This window comes from Mustelus asterias, chromosome 3 (assembly GCF_964213995.1).
Source record: "Mustelus asterias chromosome 3, sMusAst1.hap1.1, whole genome shotgun sequence".
In the NCBI taxonomy this organism is placed as follows: Eukaryota; Metazoa; Chordata; class Chondrichthyes; order Carcharhiniformes; family Triakidae; genus Mustelus; species Mustelus asterias.
In genome coordinates, this window is record NC_135803.1 from 143,434,607 (window position 1) to 143,452,021 (window position 17,415).

The 17,415-nt window shown below is 41.4% G+C and overlaps 1 protein-coding gene across 1 annotated transcript in view; it reads left to right on the forward strand.

Annotated features, from left to right (window-relative positions):
• The window catches only part of setd5 (SET domain containing 5), a 153,418-nt gene that overhangs the window by 42,599 nt on the left and 93,404 nt on the right, over positions 1-17,415 (forward strand). The window contains exons 2-4 of the mRNA XM_078209838.1: positions 4,006-4,062; positions 4,994-5,092; positions 8,952-9,130. Coding sequence (XP_078065964.1) covers positions 9,060-9,130 — 71 coding nt within the window. The 5' untranslated portion in view covers positions 4,006-4,062; positions 4,994-5,092; positions 8,952-9,059. The remainder of the gene's footprint in view (positions 1-4,005; positions 4,063-4,993; positions 5,093-8,951; positions 9,131-17,415) is intronic.

The window sequence follows — 17,415 nt, forward strand, 5'->3', positions numbered from 1 at the left end:
GTCGCTGGCTGGCCAGAATTTCTTTGCCCATCCCTAGTTGCCCTTGGAGGGCAGTTGAGAGTCAACCACACTGCTGTGACTCTGGAGTCACATGTAGGCCAGGCCAGGTAAGAAAGGCAGGTTTCCTTCCCTGATGGACATTAGTGAACCAGGTGGGTTCTTCCGACAATTGACAATGGTTTCATGGTCACCAGTAGATTCCTAATTCCGGGTATTTTTTATTGAATTCAAATTCCACCATCTGCCATGGCGGGATTCGAACCCAGATCCTCAGAATATTAACTGAGTTTCTGAGTTAATGGTCCAGTGACAATACCACTAGGCCATCGCCTCCCTTCTGATGCAGTTATATCCTTAAGTAAGGAAACCAAAGTACTCCAGATGTGGTCTTAACAATTTCTATTTTCTGATTCAACAAAATATATATTTGAAGAGATTAAGCCAAAGGGAATAAGTACTTAAAATTAAGATTAATATAAAAACTGAATGTCATCCTGTCTTTTGGATAAGGAATAATAGAATGGTCCCAAAACAGGAGGAGACCATTCAGCCTGTTGCTGAGCAAGAGCAGCTCAAATGACTCGGTCAGAATCTTTTTATTTGCCTTGTGTTAAGAAGCACATAGCCTTCTGTGTCTCACATCCAACGGCGACATCTCCACATCTCACTTTGCAACACATTTCATCCAACTATTGCAAAAGAAGTGAAGGATTTTTCAATTTCTTACAAATCCTTCCTTGATTGCTCATTCTATAAACTATTCAATATCTTTGTGCAGATCCTGTGAGAAGCAGATTGTTGTTATCTCCAAAATGAAAGTTTGCCCTGGTGGATAATGCTTTTGTCATTCAGTAACCCTCTCTGTAACCCAAAGACACTGATGCAAATACTGAAGCTTCTGCTGTCATCAGCTTGCTGAACACAAACTAGAGATTTTGGGGTCTTCCTGATGTGTGTGACCACGAAAGTCAGTGATGAATTTATCTGTTGAACTTTGTTGGATGATCTGATCCTGTGCTTCTTTCACCTGAAGTGACCCTCAGGACATTCTGAGCTACATTTTGGAATGGCTGGAATTCTCCAACCTCACTCGCCGCTGAGATTCTCCGGTCCTGCTGCTGTGAATGGAGCTTTGGCTGAGTGGCGAATTTTCTCTTCTCGCTGGCAGCAGTGGCAGTACAAGACCAGAGAATTCTGGCCAATAGCTTTGGTCTTCTCCATAATCAGTGGAGGAAATTCCTGCTCATCCAATACTGAATGTTTTGACAATCACACATGTGCTTGCTGAATTGCATTGGCTCCCAGTCAAGTCATGCCTTGATTTTACGGTCAGACTGCAGAAGGAATGTATAGCCTGCATCAATTTCCAGAAAACCACCCATCACAATTCGGAACTGACCAGACTTGTCCTTGCTAACCTGATAGTTGAAGAAACATTTATTTCAAGCTTGGGAGTGAAGAGAACATTTAACTTGATGCTTGTAGAATCCTAACCCATATATGGTTTCAATTTGTAGTTGTAATGTATTTGAAGTTAGGGTATCAAGTCCTCCATCTTTGGATGTGACCTTGGGCATTGGCTATGTTTGTTCACAAAAGAACAATTCATGCATAAGAACATAAGAACTAGGATCTGTGCACATGGATCTTAAATGAACCTCTAGTTTTCTGGCCAATTCATAACCTCATGGCTGTGATAGAAGATTCTTGAGATGGTAGCTTTCTGTGCATGTTTTTAATGAAGCAGTCAATATTTTTTAGTGATTTTAGTACCTATCATTAGAATTGCCTCGGATTGAAGAAGTGCCATTGTGACAATGCTCTTTTCAAAGTGGGTTTAAGAATGAAATTCTGGGTCTGTCTGCTGTTTGTAGCTGTCAAATTTTAAAAGGAACAAGAATTGGATACTAAACTCTTAACTTAGAAGGTCCTGACCCATTGCCTCCACAGCGTTGCTCTATCACTACGCAGTGTGTGTGTGTGGTGCAGTTCGGTTCACTTAAAAACCTTTCTGACATCAGGAAATAGCTGTTCCTGTATAGGAAATTATGGATATGAACCTGAGTTATGTTACATGGAAATATTCAGTGCATCACCAGACCTGGAAAGATGAAAGCATGTATTAAAGAAGTGCAGTGTACATTGCCAAGTTTAGTTGGAAACTTTAGCTGTCTTTTTCTTTTTGGTCAGGATTCTATTGATCCAGATTCATATGGCACAGAAAGAGACCATTTGGCCCCTTCTCTCTCTGCCAGCTCTTTGAAAGATCATCCAATTAGTCCTCACTGCTATTTGATCAAAAGTACAGTCATGAATTATTAAACAAAATATATGTTTGTAAATGTTATTGTTAAACTCACCCCACCAAATGGTGTCCTGTGGATCAGGCTTTGTTAGTTTCTGTATGAAACATGGAGGGGTTACCACTCCAACTTGCTATTAGACAGATGGAAAAAAAAGACTTGGCTGAATCATTTATATGTCTGCAGTTCAGAGGAGTGCTGAAAATGAATCTGACAGTTGTAAGGATTTGTCTGTCAGTGTTTTCCTATATTTTTGTGTGGGTTCTCACCAATAGAGTATTGGTTGTGCTGTTTCTGACTAAAGCTTGGTGCTATATCCATGTATGAGGGTTTCAACAGCAGATGAACTGAAGGGAGGCAGAGTCGGAGCATGCTACAGAGCAGAACTAGGTGGGTCTTAGTGGTAGTATGGGTTTATAGTTGGAAGCTCATCTTAGTGTCAAATATGGCATCCAGGTTGCACAGTTTAGTTCAGCCTCAAATAGTTGCCATGGAGCAAGATGAAGCCAGTGGCTGGGGAACGGAGTTTGTGGAGAGCACCAAACACAATAGGATTCTCCGGTCCCACTGCAGTGAATGGAGTTTTGGCTGAATGCCAAATTCTCTGTTCTCGTAGGCAGCAGTGGCAGGGCTTACAAGATCAGAGAATTCTGGCCAATAGCTTTGGTCTTCCCCATATTTAGTGGAGGAAATTCCTGCTGGTCCACATTATTGAACTTCTGACAATCACACTTGACTTCCATGCCTTGATTTTAAAATTCTCACTCTTATTTTTAACTCTCACCATGGCTTCACTCCTTCCCCATTTCTGTGATTTCCTCCAGCCCAATAACCCTTTCAGGTATCTGTTTCTCAAACTCTGGTCTCTTGAGCATAACCAGTTTTAGTTGGTCTGCCATCTGCCATCATCTGCCAAGGCCGTAAGATCCAAAATTCCTCTCTCCCTTTCCTTCCTCCTTTAAGATGCTCCTTAAAACTGACCTTTTTCATTAAGCTTTTGGTCATCTGCTCTTTTATCTCGCGATGTGGCTCAGTGTCAAATTTTGTCCTTTGACACTCCTACAAAGCAGCTCTATAAGTTTTATTTTACTAAAGGTGTAAGTATGAGTTGTTATAATTTATTAAGGGCATTGGTCCCCAATAGTAAAGCGAAGTCTCATTTTTCTTGACTTATTTGTAGACGAGAAGCTGTGGATAATTAAATTTTCTGGGTAATTGAGCAGAAACTAGATAATGAATGCACCTGTGCATCCACGTAGGTGGGAAGTTGATCAGTCTGCTCACAGATTTACAGGCCAGGAGATGGAAAATAGAACTCCTTCAGATGTGACAAGTATGACAGCTTGCACTGCAAAATAAATGAAACAGCTGCTGCTTTGGTTTTTTTCTGCTCACATCAGCTTGGAAGATTCCACTTCCTATTGATTATAAGGTGGCTGAGTTTGTAGTGCTCTTTACCTGAAACCAAAAATTTCTGTGAAATGAAGCGACAAAAATAATTTTGATCAGTTGTTTTCATTGATTAAATAAAACATTCTATAGAAGGGCATGTGGTACAAGTGTAGTGTCATTTTTTTAATGCAGTTGAGAAAAGTGTGCATTGTTTTGACTGAATTAAACCCATATCCTTCTAAAGAGCATAAATTGATTTTGTTTACTTTGCTATTTGCAAGTGATTAGGCTAATGTCCTCTCTCAACTAGGCTGGTTTCGTTGGTCTCCATCCTCCCCCAGGACAATATACAGTGACAGATGTGCTGGTGAGTTGGTTGTGTTGGTTTCTGTCAACATAGAGATGCAATAAGTGGACGGGATGTATGGGTAGAACCTTGAAGGCTATGCTACTATTTAATCGAGGCAAAATGATGGATCTGGGCATGTTCCCGGAATGGCTCCAGTCTGAGAGTTAGTTGTAAGCATTATCCAAACTGTTGAACTCCATCACTTGCATTTTGACTTGCTGTCATGTGTTCTATACATTATTCCATACCATGTAGATAATTAAATGTTGTAATTTTATGCCATTCAATGTGATAGTGGTTGGTTCAAACAAAATTAATTCTTTAAATATGTAGAATGTATTTTTGAACTAAAAATGGTGCTTCCTGTAAATTTGGAGGGGTTATTTCCCTGCTCGTCTTTAGTGCATCCCTTTCCCCAACAACATGCAGGGATTTAAAATCTGTACTTCCTCATTCTCCCAACTGAGAGGGATTGCAGGCAACTATTCACACAGCTTTGTAATTAATTGCTAGATGGTGTGCGAGAGAATTTAAGGTGCAATCTCCTTTTCCACCACCTTTCTCCCTTACTGTTTTCTGATTACCTCACTGAAGGATTGAGAGCCTATGTGGGGAGTTGAAGTCATAAACTTGAGTTAAGGTTACAGCCTCAGGCCCCCAAATCTTGGAACATGTTGGCCGATAGCCACGCCACAAGACCCCTAAGCATTTTACCAGTGTCTATAGAGTACTGCTGTTATTTTTTTTACCATCTGTAACTGATGTTGCAGCTTCCTCTAGTGGCAGAAATATGTAGTATTTCTTATTCAATTGACTTCCCATCTGTCAACACTTTTGCAGATTGTTTCTGTAGGTGCTTTCCCTGGACCAGTGGAATTGCAAGTTCTATTTTTCAGTTACCTGCTAATACGCTTAATAAACAGCAGCTCATTTCAATTATGTTTTCCAGACAGTATACTTTGCCTACCAAACAGCAGTGACTACATTTCAAAATAACTCATTGGTTGTGAAGCGTTTTGGGATGTTCAGAGGACATGAGAGGCAATATGTAAATTAAAATTCTTTTTTTTCTTTGCCTAGCTATTAAAAGAGTTAAGTCTGCATGACTACAGTACTGTTACTGATCCTGCAATAGCTTCTCTTAACCTACGCACACTGTTACATCTGGAGACCTTCCAGGATCTATCTTTGCACTTGCTCCGCTCCCGCCTCAATTGCTCATCTGCATTTTGTTCGTCGGCAACATCATCCAAAAACTCATCAACACCTCTCTTGACAAGTCCACTGCCTCTGCTCTTGTCTGACATCTAGTATCAGATAAGCAGACATTTATTCCAGTTAAATATTGGGAAGATCACAGCCATCATCATCAGCCTGTAGGCCCGCCATAAGATCTATTCACTAGCCGCCAGTTCCACCCACCTCTCTGGTCACTATCAGAGGTGGCACAAAACTGTTACAACTCCCTATTTGATCCAGACTTGAGCTCTGACATGCTCTTCACCAGTCCCGTCTACTTTCCTGTCTCGGCAATTCTATTCCTAAAACTCCTAAGCATGCTTTTGTTAACTCCAGACTCGAGTGTTCTCGTATTGTCCCAGTTGGTCACCAATCTTCCATGATCTTGAGCTTATCAAAAACTCTGTTGCCCATATCCTAACTCATTCATCAATCAACCCCTGTAATCACTGACCTACATTGGTTCCTGGTCTGTAAGTACCTTGATTTTAACCATCTCACTCTTTTGTTCAAGTCTTTCCTTGGTCCCGCCCCTCCGTATCTCCGTGACCTCTTAGAGCTGTACAATCCTCCAAGAACTCTGTTCCTTCATTTCTGGCCTATTATGCATCCTGAACTTCCTTTGCCGCACTGTTAACAGCTGCGTAGGGCCAAAACTCTGGAATTCCCTCTCTAAACCTCTATATATCTCTTTCTCTTCTCTAAGACACTCCTTAAAACCTACCCTTTAAGCAAGCAATTGGCCATCTCACTTGACACTCTGTCAAATTTCTTTGTGAGTATCCTTATATGAAGCACCTTGGGACATTTCACTATGATAAAGGTATATAAATGCAAGATGTGATTTGTTGTGTGATGTGAGTTGATCAATGAAAATTTGACCAATTAGCATTCAGCTTCCCAATATTTAAATTAATGTATATTAAAAACAAACTATACCATATTAGGGAAGTATTTGATTCTGAGGAGGCAGCTTAGAAAGTACAAAATTTATTGGACTAAATAAATAAGATGGCTGAAACAGTGGGGAAATTTTATTACAGTGTAAAGTGCAGAAAAAAGGATGAAATAAATAAGGGAAAAATAATTTGTGTTTATGTGGCTTGTGTTCAGGATCCCACAAAACATTTCGCATCTAATTATTTACCTTCCAAGTGTTGCAGCATCCCATTTACTCATGGCAAGCTCCAGTGTATAGAAAAATAGATGAATTATGCATTAATTAATATTTTTAATGGTTTTGGTTGTGGCAAGAAATGTTGACCAGGACACTCAGACCTCTCTGGTTTTCTTTAAATAGTACCACAAGTATTTTTTTTGCACTGATGCAAACAGACAGGTGTACTCCATGAGTAGTGTTGAAGTAGCTGAGGATTAAGTTAAAAGACATTCAAGGGTCTTCATCGAATGGATGCTCACCACAATCAGTCACTCCAGTACATTATGAGGAACAACATTCAAAACACAAACTGGAATGTTGAAGTATATAAAACAATCGGAGTAGTAGACCAATCAATGAAATAATATTTGATTTTCTGCTCAGCTACACTTTGCTGCACCATCCCCATATCCTTTGATTCCCACCCATTTCCAAAAATCTATTGATCTCTCTCTTGAACATACTCGATGCCTGAGCATCCCCATCTCTACTCAAAGATTCACACCCCTTTGAATGAAGAAATAGGTCCTCATCTCAGCCCTACATGACTGATCCCTTATTCTGAGACTGTGACCCCTAGTTGTAGATTGTCCAGCTGGGGAAAACACCATAGCAACATCTATCCTGTTAAGCCCCTTTCAGCATTTTATATACTTCAGTGCAATCAACTCTTATTCTTCTAAACTCTAGGGAATAGAGGCCTAGTCTATGCAATCCCCTCATCATAGGTGTCAATTAGGTAGCCTTTGCTGCACTCTATCAAAGGCAAGTATGTGCTTCCTGAAGTAAAAGAGACTAAAACTGTATCCAGTACTCCAGGTGTAGTCTTGCAGGAAATCTTATTTACTCTTGTACTCCAATTCTTTTGTAATAAATGTGAACATGCCATGTGTTAAAACTATAAAATGCTCCGGCATGCCTTGAATATTGCATTGAGTTCTGGTCACACATTGAAAGACATTCAAGTCACGGAGACGTTTTAGAGAAGATTAAAGACATTTTGAGCATGAACCTGATCCCTAAGGGGTCAGGGGTGGTGGGGGGTGGGGGAGGGTGGTGAGGAATGGCATTTTAGCCTTGAAAGAGATGCCTGAGAAGGTGACCTGACAGTCATAGCAAAAATAGCATAGAAAAGGCAAATCTGGAAAATTGCCACAAACCTAAAGCATGAGAGTTGGACAGGGAAGGACAAGTTCAAACTAGTAAAAAGCAAATTTCAGATTTTGTGAAGGAGTTCATGACATCAAAGTATGATCAACACATAAGAGTTATCAAAGCAAAAATCTTTGAATCTTTTGAGAAGTTATGTCAAGATCCAAAGATGTGTGGATTAGGTTGATTGGACATGCTAAATTAACCCTTAGTGTCCCAGGATGTGATAGGTTAGAGGGATTAGCAGGGTAACTAAGCGGGGATAGACCCGAGGTGGGATTATTGTCGGTGCAGACTCGATGGGCCAAATGGCCTCCTTCTGCACTGCAGGGTTTCTATGATTTTATGATAATAAGAACTTGCACACTCTTTCTGGTTAGAGTGGTTACGTTTCTTGACTTAAATAAGGAAAATAATGATGTAAAATGAATTGAATTTTTTTATCACGAACGTGAAAATTTAATCAATTGTGTATATTTGTGCATACACTTGTGTTGAGTAGAGAAATTGGAGAACTTCATGTTTCTTGAGCTGTTTTCTGCTTAGACTGTATTTGGTCACCACAGTTGCCTCATAATACAGTTATTGGGGTAACATCATTCAATTGTCAGATACTCCTGGCTTTAAATACTTCATTAGTCTAGAAAGATCTTTAATGCATCACAAAGTACCACGTTTGGCCATTTAACAGCATATAAGAAAATTGTGTGGGATTATTTTGAGGGAATGATCGGTGAAAAATTTAATTTGCTCCGTTTGCATCAAGTTAAAGTCTATAACTTGACATTTGTGCCACGAACACTGTTGGAACTTGCACAACCATTTGATTTGTTTCTAAAATTTTAGATAACACATTGTTCAGGGTGTCTTAGCAACAGAAAACTGTATATAAAACAATAAAACCTGCTCCGTACAGTAGTCCAATTTGATATATTGAGCATTGTTGATAGACAAGCCATTGTAACCACTGTTATGTTACTACATCAGTTTTGGTGTTTCTCAGTGCACCAGCTAACAGTAGAACACGCACTATCTGTGATGCTGTCTGTGTAAGAGAACTGGACAAACTCTTCTTGCTCCAAAATTTATATTTAGATTTTCAAAAAGCCTTTGTAAATCAGCTATAAAAATGTGAGAGCTGAAAAATGGAGTGCTACAATGTGACTGTATATGCTGTTTGTAATTAATGTTGTAGTTCTGTTCTGTGTCATTGTTATTTTGCTCAAAAATGCTAGTTGGCGTTAACTTGCACACCTCACTGTACAGTGCCTGAATAACATGACTGAGAATTTGATCTGTGTAAAATCTTTAATTTATATTAATTTTACTTTGTTTTCAATCTCCCTCTCTTTTGCAGTTTCCCTCATGTCCATGATCTACACACAACACTGTGGCTGCTGGGCCTCGGTGTGGTCAGGCACTGTGCTTCGGACTCCGTGATAAACACAACTTGGTGTTGGACGTCATGAGCATAGTAATTCCACTGGGAGTTACTACACCAGATACTTCATACTCTGATATGGCTGCTGGTTCAGAGTGAGTACTATACAGACATCAGAGGATGCTAGTTTTGGTGGGGTGGGTGGTTTGAAGGGGATGGTGGGGAACTTCATTTTTTTGTTGTGAGGGAAGAGATGAATATTTGCCAATGGGCGTGCTTTAAAGCAGTATCCTCAGACAGGCCCTACAGTAGCACTATATTTAACACCCTGAAGAACATATTGTGGGACTTTAAACTGGAATATTTCTTTTCATGCAGACCCAAATGTTTTCTGTAACCACCATGATGTTTTACTTGTGTTGTATCATGTAAATCAAATAATTTGTAATACGTTATTTGATTTCTCTTAACTTCTGCTTTTCCCCATTGACCAATCTTCTCCCCACAACCCAAAACAGCCTTTCCTGCTTAACTTATGTAGTTTCTATTTATCTGAATATTTACCTATTTAAAGATATTGACAAGTTGGCAGCTGAATAACACAGCCATGCTTTAGGCCCAGGACTATCTGTTAGCAACACTACAATAAGTCAACCAGTATATATTAGAAGTAATAGTGCAAACATGCAATATACTATCCAGAACCAACTCTGCTCTCACCAGCCTTCCCTCCTGGCCTCAACTCCAAGAGCAGCTCTGTCTGCTGCAGATGCTGGACTTCGGCATCCCCTAATGACAGGAACCTAACCTCTAACATTGCTATTTCAACTGGAACTTTTTGTCCACCTCAACATCCTACTTCATCCAAGCGGTGCACTCCATTCCCGAGCCCGATTTCCTGCTTAGTTGCATAAACCGTTTCCCCATGTCCCAGTCCTTGTCCAACTAATTCACATGCTGACCCATATCTTGGGTTTCTCTTTAATTAAAACAAATAAGATCTACTAGTATACATTTCTTTACAGCTAAATTGAATGTACAGTACCTTTTTATTCACTATAAAGGAAGATTGGCAGTTAGAATCTGAGGTTGTAACATATTGGTTTGGGGGGGTAGGAGGAACGGTATGTAGTAATCAGCGAGAGGTTTCCTTGCCCATGTTTGACCTGATGTCATGAGACTTCCTGTGTCGATGTTGAGGACTCCAGGGCCATTCCCAACTGGCTGCGTACCACTGTGCCGTCAGCTCTGCTGGGTCTGTCCTGCTGGTGGACAGGACATCCCCAGGGTTGGTGATGGTGATGTCCGGTATATTATCTGTAAGTTATGATTCCCTGAGTATGACAATGTCAGGCTTTTGCTTGACCAGTCCATGAGACAGCTCTCCCAATATTGGCACAAACATCCAGTTGTTAGTGAGGAGGACATTGCAGGGCCATCAGGGCTGAGTTTGCCATTGTTGTTTCCAGTACCTGGTTTGATGGCAGGATGTCCATTCAGTTTCATTCCTTATTGATTTTAGTGGTTTGTTACAACTGAGTGGCATTTAAGAGTCAACCACATTGCTCTGGGTCTGGACCATATAGGCCAGACCATGTAAGGATGGCAGATTCACTTCCCTAAAGCACATTAGTGAACCAAATGGGTTTCTACGCCGATCATCTTTGGATTATTAGTCAGGTGAAAATACCACTATGCCACTGCCTCCCCATAGTGATGGAAAGAGCTATCAACAATGTTAGCAAGTGGCACATGCTCAGCAATAACGAGCTCACTGATGCTCAGTTGGGGTTCCCTAGGGCCGTTTGGCTTCTAACTTCATTACAGCGTTGGTTCAAACCTGGAAAAAGAGCTGAACTCTAGAGGTGAGGCAAAAGTGACTGCTTTTGACATCAAGGCAGCATTTGATCGAGTGTGGCATCAAGGAGCCTGAACAAAACTGGAATCAGTGGGAATTGGGGAAAACTCTCTGCTGGTTAGAATCATACCGAGCACAAAAGAAAATGTTTATGGTTGTCGGAGGTTAATCACCTAAGTTCCAGGGCATTGCTGCAGGAGTTCCTCAGGGTAGCGTCCTAGGTACAACCATCTGCAGCTGCTTCATCAATAAACTTCCTTCCATCATGAGGTCAGAAGTAGGGAAGTTTGCTGATGATTGCACAATTTTCAGCACCATTCCTGACTCCTCAGATACTGAAGCAGTCTATTTTCAAATGCAGCAAGACCTGGGCAATATCCAGGCTGTGGCTGACAAGTGGCAAGCAAGTAACATTCACGCCACACCAGTGGCAGGCAATCTAAACAAGAGAGAATCTAACCACCGTCCCATGATGTTCAATGACATTGCCATCACTGAATCGCCCACTATCAACATACCATTGACCAGAAACTGAACTGGACTGACCATAGAAATACTGTGACTACAAGAGCAGGTCAGAAGCCAGAAATCTTGCAGCGAGTAATTCACCTCCTGACTCCACAAAGCCTCTCCACCACCTACAAGGCTCAAGTCAGGAGTGTGATGGAATACTCTGCACTTGCCTGGATGAGTGCAGCTCCAACAACACTCAAGAAGCTCAACAGCATCCAGGACAAAGCAGCCTGCTTGATTGGCACCCCATCCACAAACTTTCACTCCCTTCACCACTGACGCACAGTGGCAGCAGTGTATACCATCTGCAAGATGCAAGGCAGGAACTCATCAAAGCTCCTGAAACAGCACCTTCCAAACCCACGAACACTTACCATCTAAAAGGACAAGGGCAGCAGACACATGGGAATACCACCATCTGGAAATTCCCCTCCAAGCCACTCACCATCCTGACTTGGAAGTATATCGCCATTCTTTCACTGTCACTGGGTCAGAATCTCGGAACTCCCTCCTAACAGCACTGTGAGTGTACCTACACCACATGGACTGTAGCGGTTCAAGAATGCAACTGGGTAGCTAACCACAAGGTGTCATGATGGCACAGTGGTTAGCACTGCTGCCTCACAGCACCAGGGACCTGGGTTCGATTCCCAGCTTGGGTCACTGTCTGTGCGGAGTCTGCACGCACTCCCCATGTGGGTTTCCTCCGGGTGTTCCGGTTTCCTCCCACAGTCCGAAAGACGTGCTGGTTAGGTGGATTGGCCATGCTAAGTTTTCCCTCAGCGTACCCGAACAGTCGCTGGAGTGCGGCGACCAGGGGATTTTCACAGTAACTTCATTGCAATGTTAATGTAAGCCTACTTGTGACAATAATAAATAAACTTTAAATATCACCTCCTCTCGGGGAATTAGGGATGGGCAATAAATGCTGACCCAGCCAGTAATGTCCACCCCTATGAATGAATAAAGGAAAAGTAATATAACTGTTCAAAACTAGATGCTGTACTTAAATCTATGAAAAACATCTGTACATCTGAACCTTTTCCTCATCTTTCATCTTTTATATTCAGCTTTTGTGTGAACAGAAGGTTTTTGAACACACATTCTTTCCTTCAAAAATTATAGGTTGCATCGGTAATTAATGCACTTTTCCCTGTGCAACCTGAATCTGAAAATAACCCAACTGATGGGATTTAAATATGCAAGCTGTAAAGGTCCTTTCTGATAGGAAGCAGTAATGACCAACAGCAAAAAGTTTGAATTGCACAAAAAGATCCACAGCTTGTCAGCAGTGGTTAGCACTGCTGCCTCACAGTGCCAGGGACCCAGGTTCTATTCTGATCTCTGGTGACTGCCTGTGTGGAGTTTACATGTTCTCCCCATGTCTGCTTGGGTTTCCTCCGGGTGCTCCGGTTTCCTCCCACAGTCCGAAGATGTGTGGGTTAGGTTGATTGGCCATGCCAAATCTCCCCTTGGTGTCAGAGGATTAGCAGGGTAAATATGTGGAGTTACGAGGATAGGGCCTGGGTGGGATTGTTGTGGGTGTAGGCTCGATGGGCGGAATGGCCTCCTGCACTCTTGGGATTCTGTGATTCTTGTCTTGGAAAAACTCTCCCACCAAACAGAACCAAAATAAAAATTCTCATCATCTTGTCAACTGTTTTGAATTTCCTCTAGGTAGAAAATGAAAACTTGGCTGTTGATCACCTTGTATTGAAACAATTTGGTATGGCTGTTTTAGGTGGGAGAGAATATTGCCTATATTTACAATAACTGAAGTCTGTGTTTCTTCTCAGCTTCGTTTTTCCCCCAATGGTCCTGACTAAATCCAGTTTAATAAATACAAACAGCGCTCAGATATTGGTGGGTATGGCACATCTTCTTGTATTCACCGTGGCAAACTCTGTACCTGAAGCAATGATCATTTTATCCCCTATTAATATTGGTTGTATTCAAATATATTATCTAGTGCTTCAAAGAAAGGAGTGGCTGTTCTCACTGCAAAGTAAATATGCCAGGATCTTGTTTAAATTGGGGGAAATAGTTTTAACTTGAATCAGTACTGAAGATACAAAAGATACAAAAGTCTGAGGTCACGTACCAACCAACTCAAGAACAGCTTCTTCTCTGCTGCTGTCAGAATGGACTTGCCTTGCATTAAGTTGATTTTTCTCTACATCCTAGCTATGACTGTAATACTACATTCTGCACTCTCTCGTTTCCTTCTCTATGAACGGTATGTTTTGTCTGTACAGCGCACAAGAAACAATAGTTTTCACTGTATGTTAATACATGTGACAATAATAAATCAAATCAAAAAGTTTAGATTTACTTTTAATCAGGGACTTGGACTAAATTGGTATAAGGTGTCCAATTACAGTCAGTGTCAAGTGCTTGTATGTGAGAGATTTATAAGAATGGTATTCTGGCTACATTGTTCAGCAGTCAGTCTCATGTGGCTTCAGTGTTTTGTATTTGGGGTGAATAGTGGTGTTTGTATTTGGGGTACCGATTTGACAATCTTGGTTTGCTAGTACTCAGTTAGTTTGTACTCTGTGACCCAAGAGTTGCTTGGCCAGGCTTGTTATTTTGCCTTTGCGTGCAAAACCTTGGCAGAGTTCCTGACTCTCATCTGGTGCCCTTTCATCTGGAGAGCAGTGTTTGAAATCTCAGTTTTTGGATTTTTCCTTGCGTATGTGCATCATCCAAAAATGTTTTCTGGAAACTTTTCAGTGAATTTTATGTTGACTGTTATTGTGTTGTGCAACTTATAGAATCACAAGATCTTTAGAGCACAGAAGAAGACCATTTGATACGTTGTTTCTGTGCTGGCTCTCTGAAGGAGCAATTCACTTATTCCCTTCTCCCTGTTGCCCTGCGCATTAGAAACATGGGAAATAGGAACACGAGTATGTCATTTGGTCCTTCGGGCCTGCTCCGCCATTCAGTATGATCATGGCTGATCCTCCATCTCAATGGCCATACTCCCGCTCTCTTCCCATATCGTTAATGTCTTTCGTGTCTAGAAATCTATTTCCTTCTTAAATATATTCAGTGACTTGGCCTCAGTTATCTGTGGTAGAGAATTGCACAGGTTCACCACCCTTTAAGTAAGAAATTTATCCTCCTCCCTCTCCTAAATGGTCTATCCTATTTCCTGAGATTGTGACCCCCATGTTCTAGACCCTCCAGCCAGAGGGAACAACATTTCTGCTTCTGGTCTGTCCATCCTTATCAGAAGTTTATAAATTTCAATGAGATTCCCCCCCTCATTCTTCTAAATTCCAGTGAATACTGGAAAAGACGGTAGGCTTAGTCGACTCAAATCTCTCCTCATTCAACAATTCTGCCATCTCAGGAAAGTCTGGTGAACCTTCACTGCACTGCCTCTATGGCAAGTATATCCTTTCTTAGGTAAGGAGTCCAAAACTGCAGAGTACTCCAGGTGTGGTCTCACCAAGGCCCTGTACGGTTGCAGTAAGACATCCTTCTTCTGTACTCAAATCCTCTTGCAATGTTTTTCAGATAATCATCCAATTCCCTCTTGAATGTCTCGATTGAATTTGTCTCCACCATACTCCCAGGCAGTGCATTCCAGATGCTAACCACGCACTGTGTGAAAACGGTTTTCCTCATGTCACCATTGCTTCTTTTGTCAATTTCCTTAAATCTGCAATCTTAACTCTTGTATACAAATATCTGCTTTTATGTTTGAAAGAAGAATCCCATATTTTTTCACGGGGCTGATGGAATAGAATTTACAAGAATATTTACTTTGTGGTGGTATGTCGTTTGCGTAAGTAGACCCTGTGACAATGTACATGAAATAATAGGAAGCAAGTTTGCAACATTTATTTGAACTGTTAATTATTGCTCCCTTTTGATGGTGCTCCTCAGTCTGCTTTGAGGCATGCTATACAGTAGGTACATGAGAGGGCCTATTACCAGGTCAGAAACTGTGCTACTGTAGAACAATACATTGGAATGTGCTCGAGTTCAGCTTCAGGGACCTGTCGTCTTTTCTGTATTTACCTGCCTGAGTCCTAAAAGCACTCTGTGGGGACAATAGCAGTTCTTGAGGAAATCTTGTGAGAGGGAGAAACATAAGATTGGGATCGGCTCAAACAACAGCCTGGAGTGGGAGAGGAAGACTGGGGAGGGGGGGGGGGGGGGGAGGGGGGGGGGGGGGGGGGGGAGGGGGGGGGGGGAGGGGGGGGGGGGCGGGTTGCCTGCTTGCTGCTTCATTTTAGAGAATCAGCTGGTGTGCATTAGTCAGGCTGAGTAATAGCTTTGGACTCCAGGAATTGACACAAGAGAATTTTGGCTGTTAATTCCACCTGATTAATTATGCCAGGCTTGGGTCTTGTCCGTTAATTCCCTGCCACGGGGGAATCTACCAGTTCTTTGTTGATGACAACAAACCTCATTTAAATATCAGTATCTGCATGGCTGTAATAATTAAATGCTCGGCACTTGATGGACTGTTGCACATCTGCACAGGTTAGATAGAACAGTGCCTGAGACTCTTCTAAACTTTGGAGAGTACAAGCTCAACTTATTCAGCCTCCCATCATAAGGCAGTTCTCTCATCCAGCAACTAATCTAGTGAAGTTTTGCTGTACTGCCTCCAATGACTCCATGAATCCTTATCTTCTATATTAACCGTTTGTGTGGCACTATATTGAAAACCTTTTGGAAGTCCAAGTATGCCACAGCTACTGGCTCCCCTTTATCTATTCTGCTAGCTGCATCCTCAAAAATCAAATAAAGTTGTCAGATACGATTTCCCTTCATAAAATCCAGGTTAACTGTCTGATCATACTATGCTTTCCTAAGTGCATTGGTTAAGATCCCCTTAATAGATTCCAGTAATTTTGTAACAATTTGATGTCAGGCCTGTAATTTCATGTTTTCTTTATTTTTCCTTTCTTGAATAGCAGTGTGACATTTGCTAACTTTGCTATTCATTGAGATTGTTCTAAAATCAAGGGAATTTTGGAAACCATAACCAGTGCATCCACTATCTATCTCTGCAGCTACCTCTTTTGAAATCCTAGGATGTATGCCATGAGGCGTTGGGGATTAGTTGGCATTTTAATTTCCTAAGCTTCTTATAGAATTTCTACAGTGCAGAAGGAAGCCATTTGGCCTATCAAGCTTGCACCGACAACAATCCCACCCAGACTCTATCCCCATAATTCCATATATTTACCCTGCTAATCCCTTTGACACTAAGGGTCAATTTAATATGGCCAATCAATCTAATCCACACACCTTTGGAGTGTGGGAGGAAACCGGAGCACCCGGAGGAAACCCACGCAGACGGGGGTGGGGGTGGGGAGAAGAACATGCAAACTCCACACAGACAGTGACCCAAGGCCGGAATTGAACCTGGGTCCCTGGCATTGTGAGGCAGCAGTGCTAATCACTGTGCCACTGATATTAATTACTTTAGGTTTGTCACTTTAATTCACCCCTTGGTTATCCTTAGTACTGGTACGCGATTGTGTCTTCCACTGTGAAGACAGACACAAAATATTTGTCAAAATCTCACCATTTCCATATTCCCCATGACAATGTCTTCTGCCTGCTTCGAAGTTACCAATGTTACTTTGGCTATGTTTTTCCTTTTTATCCGCTTATGAAAACAGATTGTAAAAGTTTTTACATTCTTGACTAGATTACTCCTGTTCTACCTTTTCCCTTTCAATGGACTTTTTGGTGACCCGTTGCTGGTTTCTAAAACTTTTCAATCATTAAACTTACAAACAGCTCATCAGGACCATGCCTGGCTTCTGTGGTGCTAATCAGTCAAACCCATTCCTATCCCAGTAGCACTGCAAGTTATTTTTCTTCAAGTTGCTTACTTTGCAACTTATTCTTCGCAACATTGTGAGCCTCTTTCATGATGATCTTTTGTTCTTTTAATGGAACGTATTTTTGTTGAACATTTTGGGTCATTTCTTCAAATGTTTCCCGCTGTTTGCTTATCTCCATATCTTTTAGTTTATTCAATCAGCCTTAACCAGTTCTCCCCTAATATATGCATATGGCCTTTTCTAAATTTAA